The sequence below is a fragment of the Cryptomeria japonica genome, chromosome 6 (assembly GCF_030272615.1).
Source record: "Cryptomeria japonica chromosome 6, Sugi_1.0, whole genome shotgun sequence".
Classification (NCBI taxonomy): domain Eukaryota; kingdom Viridiplantae; phylum Streptophyta; class Pinopsida; order Cupressales; family Cupressaceae; genus Cryptomeria; species Cryptomeria japonica.
In genome coordinates this window covers 341,540,811-341,558,098 of record NC_081410.1, presented here as the reverse complement: position 1 = coordinate 341,558,098, position 17,288 = coordinate 341,540,811, and the positions used below count along the sequence as shown (strand labels likewise).

Below are 17,288 nucleotides of genomic sequence, written 5' to 3'. Positions count from 1 at the left end.
ATTATTCTTCTAAATACCTTAAGAGGATTTAGTTTCTTTTTGGCCTCCATGACATCACTTTTTATCGAAGAGGGTATTGTGTTCCATGGGGTATATTCGATGTATAACCGATATGTTAATGAGATTACATCATGTAATTGAATAATAGGAGAGAGAGCTAGCAGTATACCATGTTAGGAAGCATTAGATATCGATAATAGAAACTGTAGAGAAAGAACTAATATGTGATAGATCTCCTCAATGGAAGAGAACCCCCAAGGGAAAAAGAACCTTGTATGCAAAGTAATGACTCAATACTTAATACTTAAAAATGTTAGCAGTAAGTAGCTAATTCTAGGTGGCACTATATTCATCGCAAGTCAACAACATAATATGAACTAGAAATTGCACCTTGGTGTGCAATGGGATTGATGAAGAGGTATGTGAGGTTAATTAACAAAGAAAAATTGGTCTATTAGTTACATACATTTGTGTGGTACATGGGGTCAATTGGTAGGCCATTTATAAAATGATATTGTTTATGTAATAAAAGTCTTAAAAGAGAAGCGATAGCTTCAAATCAAATATACATCCACTTACAAGGATCCAAAAATGATTGAAAAAACCTTTGAATTAGGAAGATAATTAGGCTCCATTACCAACAATCTCATTTTATGTTTACAATAGGTAAATATATATAGATATAAAGGTATATAAATAGGGAGATGGAGAGAGAGAGGGATGGATGGATAGAGGGAGACATGTCTAGAGATGGTTGGGGAGAGAGGAAAGTAGAGAGAGAGAGAGAGAGAGAGAGAGAGAGAGAGAGAGAGAGAGAGAGAGAGAGAAATATATGAATAGAAAGCAACGATAACTTTAAGACTCCCCCCCCCCTCGGGAATAGTAGCAAAATAATGGCGAATTTTTCGGTTCTTGTAGAAATCAAATATAATGATTATTGGCGATTTTTTTGGTACCTGTGGAAATCAAATATAATTATTATTGGCGAATTGTTGGCAATCGCCTAAAATTAGGGGAAAATTGTTGGCGAAGCATTTTTTCCCATGTGTTAGAGAAACGTATTAGTGCTGGCAATTTTGCCCTGTAATGCAATAAATGTAATAAATATATTGGCGAATTCATACATGTTTTAATGTGAAAGGTTGTTTTTACTGGCGAATTCAGACATGTTTTAATGCGAAAGGTTGTTTTTAGTGGTGATTTACACTACTGCACAAAACCAATGCATGTCATTTAGTGGCGATATTTTTTTTTATTTGTAAATGAGTATTTTATTATTGATATCAATAAAGTTTACATAGTTATCATAGTTTCGGCCAAAATTGGGGCCTCCAGAAATTCCCATGGTCGTATACCACAAAACCACCTGTACATAACACAAAGAGCTGAGCCTTTCTCTGCAATAGAATTAGACTCCATCCCACTAATTCATTTCCCCATTACATGCGCCAATCCTAAATACAAAGGTCTACATGGAAAAATGCAGAGCAAAACCTCCCATGCCCAAGACAAAAGGGGAGACCAAGAAGTTACATCACCATGATCGACCACCTTTGGCAAAAAGTCGCCACCACACGACATGCCTCACCTGGAAATGCCACTGTTGCCCTTAATCCACCACTCTACCATCCTTTGCAGCCAAAAGAAAAAATATTACATTACATTATTTTACATTATACCACCTTTTTGCTTCCCTTTAGATGACCTCGTCCATGTTTAGCCTTTTTTTTGTAGAGGTAATCCTTGATGGCACTGAGGCCTTCACTCATAGCCGCTCTGCGCACTTTCAAATTGTCATGCACACTCCGAAGATTAAAAGGATGAATAGAGCCAGAGGGGTCCCCTTGGCCTTCACCAATTTGGAACCAGTCCTCATCACGAGCCAACAAACCCATCGCCATCTGCGTCGTGACCAGGATATCTTCTAGGCCACCTCTCCATTCTTCACGAACACAAGAAGTAGCAACCCATCTCGCCTTTGACACCGTGCCTGATTCTTGACACCATGCTAAGAAGAGTGATGAAATTTCCACATTTAATCTATAACGACCCTTCGTTGCAAGATAGTCATGACCCAGGACGATTGAAACATTATGGATGAAGTCATCATCCTTAAAGCAAAAAATATTTTTCATTCTGTCATGACTGACGTCCCCCCAAAATGGATCCATTTGTACAGAACTGCGAAAGGAGAAGTTGGCTAACATTTTTCTTACAACAACAATCACCACTATAACTATCTATTTTACTTGATTTGGCAATTGAAATCCAAAGGTTTTATAGCCAACAAGATAACAACAATTAAGTTAGCACGCGAGTAATCTAAAGCCAAATAATTTCTATTTATTAAATTATGACATTTGAACATGTGGTATTAATTTTGAAACCTTAAGTCAATGATGTTACATGGATCATATTTCAATCAAATTAGTTGATGTGACAATAGTGTTATTTGATATGACTGCTTTATTCTTTTCTATGTGACACGTTGTTCCCAATTCATGCTTTCACAATATTACAGTTGTGTCGACTGATTATTTGATTTGAATAATGCAGATACAGATCAACAATATCAGCTAATGCATTAATATTGTTATACTAATGTTTTATACCCTTAGGCTCCTAGCCACGAGCGATGTCCCCTATGCATGTAACTTAATCCTTGGATTTTGCACGTGCGCGAAGGGCTTTTAATTTTTCGATGCAAATGTCCGAAGAAACCATATTCATTCTCAAAATCACCGAAATCGAGACACACGTTAGTGTTAATGTAGATATAGACCAACAATATCAGCTAATGCATTTATATCAGCTAATGCGTTAATATTGTTATACTAATGTTTTATACCCTTAGGCTCCTAGCCGCGAGCGATGTCCCATATGCATGTATCTTAATCCTTGGATTTTGCACATGCGCGAAGGGATTTTAATTTTTCGGTGCGAATGTCCGAAGAAACCATATTCATTCTCAAAATCATCGGAATCGAGACACGTGTTAGTGTTAATGCAGATATAGATCAACAATATCAGCTAATGCATTTATATCAGCTAATGTGTTAATATTGTTATACTAATGTTTTATACCCTTAGGCTCCTAGCCGCGAGCGATGTCCCCTATGCATGTAACTTAATCCTTGGATTTTGCACGTGCACGAAGGGCTTTTAATTTTTCGGTGCGAATGTCCGAAGAAACCATATTCATTCTCAAAATCATCGGAATCGAGACACGTGTTAGTGTTAATGCAGATATAGATCAGCAATATCAGCTAATGCATTTATATCAGCTAATGCGTTAATATTGTTATACTAATGTTTTATACCCTTAGGCTCCTAGCCGCAAGCGATATCCCCTATGCATGTAACTTAACCATTGGATTTTGCACGTGTGCGAAGTGGCTTTTAATTTTTCGGTGTGAATGTTTGAAGAAACCGTATTCATTCGCAAAATCACCGGAATCGAGACATGTGTTAGTGTTAATGCAGATATAGATCAACAATATCAGCTAATGCGTTTAGATCAGCTTATGCGTTAATATTGTTATACTAATTGTTTATACCCTTAGGCTCCTAGCCGCGAGCAATGTCCCCTATGCATGTAACTTAACCCTTGGATTTTGCACATGCGCGAAGTGGCTTTTAATTTTTTGGTGCGAATGTCCAAAGAAACCATATTCATTCTCAAAATCACCTTTATCGAGACACATGTTAGTGTTATTTTTTTATTGCCTAATGCGTGAATATTGTCATACTAATCTTTTATACCAAGCAGTTTGTGGATTCACAAAGTAAGCTAATGCATTAATATTAAGATTAAGATTATATTGGTACTCAAATCAACATGTTCCTATAATCTAGAGAAATAGCCACTGACTCATGGTTAAGCAATAGGACTGGATTCGGCCAATGAACAAAGTGTAGCGCCTTGACTACAACTTTCTACTCTTTAGGCTTTGCATGACCTAGGTGGGTATCCCTATGACAGTATCACTTTGATATTTTTACTCTCTTGACAAGACACTATACTTTAAGGAAATGTTTCAATGAAAATATACCAAGGAAAGACTGAAAAACCTAGTACTCTTGGCTCAGACCTTAGTTTATGTCACCTTTTGGTACATTGAAACTTGTTCTAATGTATACTACCCCTAAACTTAATCCTAATACTGAAAATAAATATATTTTAATGATTAGTTGATTCTGAAACTTGGAAAACATGACCAGTGCTTATCTTCTAGGGGATACAGAGTCAAAATAAGACCATAACACTTACAACAATGTGTATTTTATCTTTTGGAACTGAGACCATTGAACATCAATGCCTTGAATAAACATTCAACTTAAGGAAAACACTCAACTTATCTCATACTAATTCATAAAATGTTGTTGTATTATTGATAAAATTTAATCCACTTGCTACAAATCAAACCTATCAAAATATACACATTATCACTTGGAAAAGACAAGCTTAAACACTCTTAGCATTTAAAACTCATGCAACACAAACACAATATGAGACCTGAATAGAGAATGTATTCTTTATTGCTCTTCAAAATGACATAAGTACATTCACAAAAGATGTAGTACAATATTCCTACAAAACTACGTCCTTCTATTACTGCAAGCTTTTTCTTAGTACACGTAATCACAAAATTTTCAGAACAGTACTCAAGGCCCTGAATTCCCTTTTATAACACAAGGAAGAAAAACAAGCTTCAGGCCAAACCAGGAAGAGGTACATCAAAAGTTATCCTTGTTGGTGGCGTGGCACTTTCCTTGTTAGTCACTCATTCCTTGTTTCTTGAGATGTCATTATATGAAGTAGAAGGCTTGCAAGGAATGGTTACTGGTGGTCCACCTCCTGCCACACTTGTTAGGTCCAAAAAGTGGCTTGAGGATGCTTTCTGTGGCTACCTTGGGAATTTAGATTATGGCGGTTGAACGTTGTTAGAAGCCTTCCAAAAATAGGTCTGCCATTCCAAAACTGTAGGGAGACAAAAAGGCAAAAAACAGGGACTAGTCTTCCTCCTCCTCTTCTAGGCCTGGCTGAAGGACAACACAGGCCATTCAAATGTTCTTAGGCCCTGTAGCCTATTCATCATAGTCTTAGTTGCCTGGGGTGGGACCCCTACTACCTCCACAACAAACTTGTGATAAAGTCCATATCACCTTGAACATGTAATTCCTAACCAAAAAATCTTGGAGCTTCTCCAAGTTGTCACAACCAATAAGAAATTCCCTGTAACTGGTGGTCTTGGGGAGATGCTTCCCCTTCCTCTCTAGGATTTGATCCTTGTCAACCCACATCATTTGCCACATCAATTCCAAAAATACAACCCCGAGAGATACAAAAATGGGCAACCTATGAGGAGCCTTTTCAAAACCATATCACCTAATGATGGTGCAATCCTCATAGAAGAAGAAATCTCCAAAATTATGGTTGTAAGCCCCTTTTGGATATTGTACATTATCATCTTTGCAAGCCCTTATTCTCAGCACCTTAATAATTTGTGTAAGCAGCCTTGGGATTACAACACTCAACATGTCTAAGACCTTCTTAACAAAACAATCAAAGAATATGCAGTAATCACCAAAATGGGAAGCTTTGTCCCACACCTGTGTCCACCTCTAAATCGACCATGGTAACCCTGTCTGAGGATCCAACATTCTGATAATAAGCTTCAAGGACCATATTGACCTTTTCTGAAATAAAAGGAGATGACACACCAAAGAATAATTCTTGAAATCTAATCGAGCTTCCTCATTCTTTGCCTTCATTAGGCCTTCATACAACTTGGTTTACAAGATGGTTACAAAATCAAAAAGCTCATTGGTGGCTGGATGCTAGATGGATATTGCTAGCATCATGTAGTCTATCAACATCAAATTAAGCCCAAAATCTTCCCCCAAGACTTGGCACAGGGCATAGTAGGTCCTCACAAAATAGGTCTCAAACTTTTCAAGATGGAAAGGTTCACTTTCAGAGGGGAGGATGTAATTGGGAGTGAACTTGGAGATCTTCCTCAAAAATATTGGCAGGTACTCCCTCCTAATTTTGCTCTTGTTCTTCTCATATAGTCTCAACAGGGCCCCTTTGTTTATCCCTTTAATGGCTGACCCATCCAGCCCAAAGCATTCAATTATAGCTTTCTGAGAAGTATCCAAAATGACCTGTCCTTGCAAGTTTCTTACAATATGGCTGGGGGGGTCAAATTTCTTAGCCAATTCCCTAATTAACATTGGCTCAATAAATACATTTGGGACCACCAGATTCCCTATGTTTAGCTTCCAGGGGTTGCAGATTGGGCTTGGTTGGTCTCTATTCCCATAGAAAGTGTGGAATACATACCATCATGTATGTCCCATGATAACATCTCTGCATCCAACCTCTGAATCTCCCCATTTTATTCTGAAAGACTCTAGTGCACTTGAACCAAGGAAGAGGTCTAGTAAATCCTGGCTCAGGACTTGGGTTACTCTGGTTTGCCTCCTAGCTAACTCTTCCAATTTCATGACTATCTCTTTCTCCACCTGAACAACTATTTTGGGAGGTTGGGCTAGTGTTACTTGTTCCTCTTGAGGTTGTGGAGTCTCTTTTGTAACAAGGGAAGACTCAACTTTATTCTTAGGAGGGGTTCTCTTCTTCAACTCCTTCTTTGGTGTTTCTTGAGCCTTTTCTTTAGGCTCCTCAAGTGCCTTCTCTGCAACTTCTTCCTTTTGAACCTCAGCAAGGTCTGGCTGAACAAATGCTTCTTTAGCAAAAACTTTGGCCTCCCCATCCTTCTTGGATTTCCTCTTCTTGGGGGTGGGTTTTTTGGTAGTTTTTGGGGTTGGATATTCCTCCTTTGACTCTTCAGACACTACAATTGTCACCTTCTTCGATTCCCTCTTCCTCTTGGTTTTCTTCAGGGGAGCACTGGCTTCAGCCTCCTTAGTTTGGACAGGATCTGCTTTAGGGTTAGGCTCAGGCTTTGATTCTACAACTTGGGCACCTTGAAGCTCTTTAAGTGGGGCTATCATGCTTAATGGAACGATAGGGGTAATTTCAAGGACATTTGAGCTAGTCCCAACCTCTTGGGCTTTCTCAGGGCTTGTGGTTTTCCCAACGAGGGAGGCCATGATGAAATTGTAGAGAATAGGAAATAAACTAGGGCTCTAAAAACACTAGCAACTCACACAGACAATCCTACCAAATTCACACAGAGGGCACTTGAATTTTACTTACTATTTTTCTTGTTGTACTTGATCGCCTTAAGACTGCTTGAATTCTTTTTTTTTTGCCGTGCAACTTCTTTTTGATCACTTGAATGCTTGGTGAAGACAAATGCAACAGAGTTTCTTCTTTTATTGCGACGCCATTAATTCCTTCGTGCACAACAAAGTGGTCGTTGGATTCAAAAGATTGAATTTCAACTGTTGATGATCATTTGGATAGCCACGATTAATCCTTGACTCCCTCTGACTGATGAGTTGGCCTTTCTATTTATCCTTTGGCCACCTTTGATTTTTTACATCATGTCAATCGCCACATGGGGTAATAAAAGATTTGAGATCACTGTGTTTCCTTATCCCAGGCGTTGCTTCTCCACTTTACTTACTGCTCCAGGGCAATTTTTCATTGTTTCCGGCTTTGTTTCTTATCCTGGGGCTCCTTTCTCTATTTATCACATCTCTTCGGGATAAAAAATAATTTGGAATTCATTCTTCTCTTATCCCAGAGAAAAGATTTCCCCTCCTTTATTTATTCTCACTGAAACCCAAAGTCAAGTCGCCACTACACCTTGTGTCTCCCGGGATAACTTTTTCTTTGTCGTCCTTTGTTATCTTTATCCCAGAGTCTCAAATGATGCATCTCCCAGCCCCCCGGGATAAGCCTTCCTTTGTATTTTTCCTTGCTTCCTTATCTCGGGCCATTTCCTTTTAGTCTTCGTGGCCCTCCGAGATAAGATTTTCTCTGCATATCCACTTCTTTTCTTATCCCGGGCCCCAACCTCTATAAGCATATTCTCGCTGAAACCCAAAGACTAACTCTGTGTATGCCTTTTCCCTCCAGGATAATTTTTTCTTAGATTTCCTTTATATTGTTATCCCGAGACCACTTGGAATGCTTTGCTAACCACTCCGAGGAAATTCTCCTTGTTTTTTTCTTCATATTTTTACCCCGATCCCCGCTTCCCTTTCCTCTTGGATCCTCTAGGATAACATTTCCCTATGTATTTTCTTATCCCGGAGCAGATTCTGTGATCTTAAAAAACTGCCCGGGGCAAGGAAAGCGCTCTCCATATCTTTGTAAAATTATCTCTGGACCTTTTGGAATTGGCTAGAAACTTCCTCGGGGCAATTTTGATTCACTGACTTGATTCTTTGGAGTTTTGCCCAGGATAAATTTTATCCCTTCAGGATCCTTTGTTGAGATTTATCCCGAACGACCCTAGGATGTCGCCCTCTGGTCCCCAGGATAACTTTTCCTTTTGTTTTCACTATCTTTGTTATCCTAGGCGATTCATTTTGGACCCTTAGTATGCCACAGGGAAATTTCTTGCAACCTTCCTCTTTGATTTTGTATCTCGGAGCAAACTCGCTCATCTAATTTTTGCCTCCAGGGTAAAATTTCTTCACTGATTTAATTGATTTCATTATCCCGGAGCATGAACAACTAGAGACACTTTACTTGAGGCCTGAAATATGCACGTGGAAAAACCCGAGGGTCTAAGACTGTGGCGCGAGGCCATTCCTAGGGACCTAATGAATTCTCATACATAATGAAAGATTATAACTATGCCAAAGGGTTTCAAGGTAAACCGTCCCGACATAAGACTCTAACAATTATCAACTTAATCGAGTAATCTTATACATTTATGAATGTATATGATTATATAAATGTATGTAATATTTTGTTCTCATTTTATTTATTTATTTATATTTTATAATCATATATATATTAATATGATTATAAATGTTTGTTTGTAGATACATACATACATATATAATATATAATTGCATGTATATACATATATGTGTTCTTATATATATATAATATTTTTATTTGTTGTTTTTCCTTTTTTCCTTTTTTCATTCTTATATACATTTACATAATCTTATACATTCATGAATGTATATGATTATATAAATCTAAGCATTCTTTCATTTTTCATCTTTTTTTGTTCATTCATAATATATATATATATATATATTAGTATGATTATAAATGTTTGTTTGTATATACATGCATACATATATAATATTTATTTGCATTTATATACATAGATATGCTCTTATATATATATATATAATTTGTATTTGTTGCTTTCCATTTTTCAATCTTATATACAAACAATAGAACAAACAGTGGAACAACATGTAAAAGAACAACATGAGGAGGATGAAATTGAAATCACAAATGTAGAAATGCAAATTGGCATCCCTCTAATGCCACCAAACATACCTATTGGCCAAATCAATGCAGGAGTCTCAGATTCTGCCAGAAAGCAAAGAAAGATCAAGGATCTAATGGCTAACTTTAATGAGCTGACTGATACTCTCTTTCATGGAATTGTTGATGATAATGAAGCAGTGAAAGCTTTACAACCTTGGAAAGAGGAAGTAGAAAGATAATAAATACTCAAGTAGATTTAATTTGCGAGGAACTAGATACAAATATGCTTGAGGACATTATGGACAAGATAATTTCCATTGGTCTATTCTTTGAGAAATTTGAGAGGGAGGCTAATCAGGTAGCAGTCAAGTACACTCCTTACAGGGCCAAGGCAGATGAGGTAATGAGTTTCAATTGGCCAATGGAGGAAGAATATGTTGGTTGGACAAAAAATTACTTGAATGATGATTAAAGTAGGTAATCTGTCAGCTAAAGTAGGTAAACTGTCTTATTGAATTGGTCTGTTATCTTTTGGGACGAGCTTCGGCAATGTGGGGCCTATTGAAGATTTTCATCGGTCATGACAAAGTGAAAATACATGTAATATTTTGAGGGAATTTTTGGACTTGGTTGTAACATTTCTTACAGGGGAATATTTTGTAACTGATATGAATTGTGTCAAATCAAGTATTGACATGTGTCACCTCTAGCTCAAAGCTTGTTGCTCCCTTATTTTTCTATAAAAGGTAATTCAAGGCCATGAGACAGGGTTCCAAAGTCTCGGTTCTGAAGTCTCTAGTCCGAGTCACATGTTTAGAACTTTGAGTCTAGGATCTAGTAACATGTCCAGGTGAATGAGAAAGTTGTAAAATTTGCAGAGCAATTATAATGAGTCTTGTGTCAAATTTCTTGCAGAATTTGAAGAATTGACCTATATTTTGTATTGTGGCAGAGATAACTTTTGAATCAATGAAATATAATTCAAGTTTTTTTCTCTCCATTGTGTGATTCTATTATCTTTTGAATGGAATTGAATCAGGGATTTGTTTCATTCTTTGCATTGTTGTGTTGTATGTAGTTTATGTTTATGCTTTGATTAAAGGAGTCAATTAAATTGCTTAAACATTTTGGATATGTTGTAAGGCAACATTTAATAGATCTAAAATCTATTTATCAAATTCAATCACAATACATAATGTATTTCATGAATTCAAGTCCCAATGGAGTAACACACCAATCTTAGCTTAATTCAAGGTGTTGTAGTTAATTTTGGTATCTCATTTCGTCTGTCCTTATTGCAAATTTGATGAAAATACTTGAATTATGTTTGAGTACATATTTTGTTAGTCTCTTGTTTACATGTATTTACTAAATGAAAATTAGCAAATGTGCACAAAAACAATGACTCTTTACTACTGATGAATAACGATGAAATCTTTATAGCAATATAGAATGCTTACACATCATTAGATAATTGTGATAATAACATTCTATTAATAGACTTGCCATGAATACTAGATTCTAATCATGATGGGCCAAGGCCCAATGCCTACTTTACTGCAGTGCTGATGAATAACGATGAAATCTTTATAGCAATATAGAATGCTTACATGTCATTATATAACGTTGATGATAACATTCTATTAATAGTCACTTACCATTAATACTAGATTCTAATCATGATGGGCCAATGCCCAATGCCTACTTTACTGCAGTGCTGTTGAATAACGATGAACTCTTTATAGAAATATAAAATGCTTAAATGTTTTGTCGCACTGAGAAAATTTCAATATTCATAATTAAAATACATAACCATCGAATACATAAATAAAATAAGAATACTCTGATAACAAAACCTGCGAATACATAAAAAATTTATATTAATATATTCCATTTCATGCATTCTTTCCGAACAATAACAATATACAGAGGACTATTTCCAAAACCTCTGTTATAAAAAGACCCCTGAGGCTAAATTATAGTCTATAACATAGGAGTAATCTAACTGAGTACTAGTCTACCAGTAACAAAAAAAATGAAGAACAAGACTGGATGCCAATAGTTTAGTGCCCCATTCTTCAAGCAGTTCGAGCCTGTCGGTGCCTTGGATTTGCTACATTCACAATGTCTCATTTTGCCTAGACGAGCTTGGCTCTGACTTCATTGGCAAGGAGGATGAAAGGGTAGTCCTCTCTGTAGTTGGCATGGGCTTCCCCTCTTGCGACATCCCTTACGACCCGTCGGTCTTGAAAAATCCACTCCTCTCCGCTCCCCAACTCCAATTGTCCAATAATCTCCTCAACATCTTGTTCGTTGAATTCAGATTCATCAAGAAACCCTTCACCAGTTATATAGTCCCAATGCCAATCATCCCATTTGGGTTCCTTGATTTTGGCCAAATAGAGGAGAAAATTGATGTTCATGCTTATGTTACCCCACCGACCCTGTAGCAACTCCAATTGTTCAGTATACACAATTGGGTGTTTTACCACCTGAGGTCCCCCATAGTAGTAGTTGTCTGGTAGGGGAATGATGAGTGCCCTTGGTGCCCCATCTACATTGTCAAGCACAACATCAATGCCCTTCAGATACTTATGCTCAAACAACATCTGGGTGAGCTTCTTTTCCCATTCCCTGGAAACCCCCGCATATAAGAGCATGACCAAGAAAAAAGATGGGATGTCAGAGCTGATCCTGTGCCTATTACAGATTAGTAAAAACTCCAGACCTAGCACTTGCTTCACCGAATACATAATGTATATGTGGTCATTCTGCAATACACCACTTAACCGCTTATTAGTTACTTCTCCCAGAAATGATCCCTGTGGTTTCATCGAATCGAGCTTGTTAGGCATGTCCATTTCTCCCAACTGAGATAGTGAGAACTCATAAGTGCTATTGAGCATTTACAACACTCTTAGTTTTGAAGTGTATAGTTAAATTGGAGCCACCTAAACCTCAATGTCCAATTTATAGGAAAACAATTAATTTGTTGGTGCTAGTGGGGTGGGTGGTCCGAACAGTAACCTAATGGGAAAGTTTGTGGGAGGAAGACGTACTTGATAAATCGAGATCATAAATAGTTAATAAATGATATTTCCGCATAAACAATAACGAAGAAGAGTACTAGTAACAATGTTTTGAATAAATTTTGTTAAATAACTATTAATTGATTTTTTTTTATCAGTAAATAGATGGATAGGCTAGCACCTCTATTACTTTCAAAAAAGGAGGGAGGTTCATATTGGGGGTGCCTATAGACCGTTTACCACCCATATATTGAAAAAACATAGATCATTTGCAAAATTTCAAAAATTCCCACTACCTCCTAATCCTACCATGTCAGTGTATTCTGCTATTACATATTACCGCAGGCAAAACAACAAATATTGACACAGATAAACAAAACTTTGTGACACCCTTAGCCTGAATCCTCTTTTGAGTCTGCCTCATTCTTTTGCATTTCCAGCGTAGCCAGGGCGTATGCTACCACAGGGCACTTCACATTGCATCCCACATGAGCAGGGCCTTTCATGATCTCCACAATAACTCTGTCTTAATTCGGGTACCACAATTCCCTTGTTCTTATCTCCCACTCATTCCCATCTAGCTCCACCACCTGCTCATCGACCCCAATGTCCTCTCGCCCCACCAATCGTTTTGAGATGACGTAGTCTTTTAGATTGAAGCAGTGGGATGACACAAGACCTCTAGAGATATAGAGCAGGAACGTCAGACTTCTATTGCGCTTTGCAAAGGTTGCTCTAAATTGTTCTGGTTCTAGAATCTGCATGAGCTCATATTTTTTCACGTTCATGTGCTGGGTCTGATAATAGAAACTAGCCAAGTGTATTTTTTTCTCTCCGTCAATATTATCTAGAACTTTCTCTATTCTGCCCAAGAAGGAGTGTCGAAACACCATCTAACACATTTACTTCATGCACAGCTTCAATATTCCCAGATGAATCCCTATAGCCAAAAGCATTGTTGGGATATCATAATTTACCTGATAGCGATACCTAGCGCACAAAAATTATGTCCCCAACACTCTCTTCACCGCATGTAAGACTAGGGGATAACCAAACTCCATGACTTGCCCAAGCCTCTTGTTTGAAATTTCTCCCAAAAAGGCCATTTGTTGTTTCGTAGCCTCTAGGAGAATTTGAGTATCCATATGCGCAATTCAGAGAGAAAGCGTACAATCTTCTTCAAACTTGTGCTCGAAAAGGATGCATAAAGGCATTTATAGCAAAAATCGATGGATGAGTGCGGGTTGTATTAGCCTTAATTAGTCTTGGACTCTATGTCTCTTTCACATTTTCCAATGAGTGCAAACTCATGACATATGAAGGCTAGTACAATTCCCAATTCATTAATTAGGATATGTGTCATATCCATCTCACCTCTACAGTCGCTTCGTATCCTTCAAGATCACATGAATCATTATAGCTACAAGATGGAAATGCTCGTTGCTTTGTTTGTTATTTTTCTTCTGGAGGTGTGTGATGTAGAAAGGTCATGAGGATAACCATTCAATTCCTACTCAAAGGTTCAATGTTACAATGTCGAGTGAATAATGAAAGAATCAATGGCTATAATGTTGTGGGAGTATTATTAGGAACTCTCATTCTTTCACCACTCTAGTTTTTAGAGTATAATGACACCTTGTAACTCTTTCCAATTCCATCCATTCTAAATAGGAAAATTTATAGTAACCTAAACAATACATTGGCATCAACCTTATTAACCTAAGACCATTTATGATGTACTTAGGACTTTGTATATCTCTTGCAAAAATCCCTTTTGCAACTGCAATCTTTTGCATCCAAACATCTTCACATTACTATCACAATCACACACTTATCCAAGAGAAACATTTCCTGAATGCAAATGTATAGCCCCCTAGACGTATTTATCCTTTCCTCCCATGTTCCTGAGGCAATGATTCTTGATTTCCAAGTTGCAAACAATGGCGACAACATATCATTTAATTCTAGCAATCTTGCACCAAGCATACCCTGCAAAATGCTCTCGAACTTGGTGAATCTTGGTTGTAGCAAACCCAGTTGGATGCTCAAAAGAATTCGATGGTAGGCTGAATCACTCCATGGTCTGTACTGATAAGAAAAACTCTGGCACTCTGCAAACTTAGTATCAGTTGAACATTAGGTATCACTTCTTTCTTGGATTCCTCACACTTCATTTCAGCATTCAAATGCACCATCAAATGGTCTTGACCAAGACTACCTGACACATTTTTGCTTATGTGGTGCTACATAGCGACACACAAATGGTTTGGCCAACTTAGCAACAGGTTGGCCACTCGCTGGGGCGTTGGAAGGTTTATTTGCCTTTACAAAAGATGAAATTTTTTATGAACTGTCTGGGCCTTTATTTGTATACTTAAATTTTAGTTATATAGTTAAAGATAATTAAGTATAATCCTTGAATAGACTATAGTAAATTAATTCATGAATAGTCATTGGATGTTAGAAGATTAACGACAGAAGCTCCATTTCGGACCGAGGTTGAGAAGCATAAAAATTGTTCAGAATGTTTCTGAAAAATCTGCGACACGTGTCGGTGTGACCAGTAGTGTTCATTAAAATTAATAAAACTTTGAGACTATGTCAACTATTGTATGAATTGTGTCATTTTTTCTTTGAGGATTTTGATTAAGTGAAGTTTTATTTAGACTAACTAGCTAGTAGCTAACTAGGGAGATTTCAGATTCATAAATGAGATTGAGGGACACAACAGTCTGCCAATGCTAGTCTATGACTTGTGTATTCGCTAGTGCAAATTCAAGATTCAAATTCCAGGTAAAATATCAAACACATATACTTTCATTGTAAAACCTAGGGTTAAAGATTTACATTTTTGAGCTTGTGTAGCTATAGCATCATCTTTTAACAGTTATCAGTGATGGGCAAAATGAAAAGAACAACAACAGGAAATATAGACTGTACCGAAGTAACCAAACTGGTCAAAACTTCAGGGTTCACTGATGAATACCATGATATTTTTGATCTTGTGCTCCATGGTAAGAAGAAAACAACACAAATTAGATTTGCATTGTAGAATAAGTGGGAAACTAGAACTAAAAAGTCGGCAAATAACACTAGAGGGTCAAATTGGAAAGTTTATAACCCTAAAATAGGAGCGGAAATAAATAAAATTGCATCGTGGGATGTTGGATTGGGACACATGATGTTACCTCAAGTTTTCCCTTGCTCGAAAATTGTCAAGCTGTGCACTGAAAATTATGATGAAAGTAGAAGAGAAATTGTTAATAAGAATACCCAAAAGGAAATTTTATCCATCACCGAGAAAGAATTGAAGATTTTGTTGGACATAGGGCTTGGAGAAGAAAACTCAAACATTCACATTGATCTAGAAAATCTTGTAGAGGAATATGAAGCTGTTAGTGAAGATGAGAAAGAGATTCGTCAGAGGTATTACAGTTGATGGTGTTATCTTGGATCACAACCATAAGCCTCCTTATAATGTTGATACTTTTATGCCATGGGTTAAGGATACTATTGCCCTACTAACATTTTGTCTTGGATTGGAAAGTGATAGGACAGTGGGTGAAAGCCTTCTTCAAATGATATTTAATATCTATTGTATTCCTCAACCAGTCAGATATAATTTTGTTGAGCATGTTTTTCAATCCATGCACAATCAATTTATAATGATTAGAGGTAGCTCTAAGACATTTAGGTTAACAACCTACTTGTATCATCTTCTTCTAGCAAAATTTCATGGAATGTTAGAGACCAACAAGCTTAAGATTCAGGTGTACAAGAAAGACAAAGATAAAACAGTGGCTCCAATAAATAAATGGGAACCTAAGATAAGGATGCATGATAAAAGAGGGATCTACACCCATTTTGTAGACTTGTTTTTGGCACCAATGTATCATGAAATTACAGACACTCCAATGCCTAGATTGCCTATGTCTTCTAGAGATTGCATTCAACTCGGATCTGAAATACAATTGGCGGAGTGGTTCCTCATGGAAGAATATATAGTGTTAACGTTTTATGGATGATGAGTACAACCCCACAAACTTCCAATACATGTGACAGAGAGTGTTTTTGCATTGGAATATGTATGGTAGATGGAGACTGCAGATGAAATCTTCTATGGCCAGCAAAAGAAGACCATATTTTCTTCGTTACCTTTCTCATGTGGAGGGTTCACATTTGAGAGAAAAGCATTTAATGTGGCACATAATTTTTTGGAGATTTTTAATTTTGATGTTGATAGTTACTGGCAGTATGACCCATACGAGGTTATTCTAAAAAGGCTATGGAAGAATTTGAACTCTGCAAGAAAATTTCAACATGAAATTAAACCATTGCTAGAATTGTTGAAAAACAGGGACTCCTGGGATGAGGTAAAAAAAGTGATGGAGGAAACTTTTGTTGACAAAAATATTTCAATAGAAGAATTGTCATCACAAATTATGGTACACGGAACAACAGAGCAGGGCAAACAAAATCAAAATGAAAACATGAGGTCCGATAATTTATACCAAAAAGTTGCTCATCCATCTACAAAAGCTATCCCACAGAACATAAAGATAGATTGTGAGGACAGAAGGTGGAATAGAACCAAAATTTCTAATTTTTGGACTATGAGGAAGAATCTCGGTGAACCAAAGACTAGTGCAGATCTTGATGAAAACCTAGAGGATTTTGAATTTAGCCAATTGCGGAAAAATGAGCATCCCAATGAAGCATATGATGAAAGTGATAAGGATGAGGATGAGGATGAGGTTAATGAGAATACCAATACCATAGCAACTCAAATAACTACTACATACTTTGGGTCTACAAAATTGAGTGAGTCCATGAAAGAAAAATATACCAAAGGGGAAACCCTAATAGAAAAATTGGGTTATGAAGGC

The 17,288-nt window shown here is 37.1% G+C and overlaps 1 protein-coding gene across 1 annotated transcript; it reads right to left on the bottom strand.

Moving 5' to 3' along the window:
• Window positions 1–6,348: 6,348 nt before the first annotated feature.
• LOC131876599 (uncharacterized) lies at window positions 6,349–7,116 on the bottom strand. Its single transcript, XM_059222039.1, has one exon. It carries the CDS (start codon window positions 7,114–7,116, stop codon window positions 6,349–6,351), a length of 768 nt encoding a protein of 255 aa, XP_059078022.1.
• Between the last annotated feature and the right edge of the window lie 10,172 nt (window positions 7,117–17,288).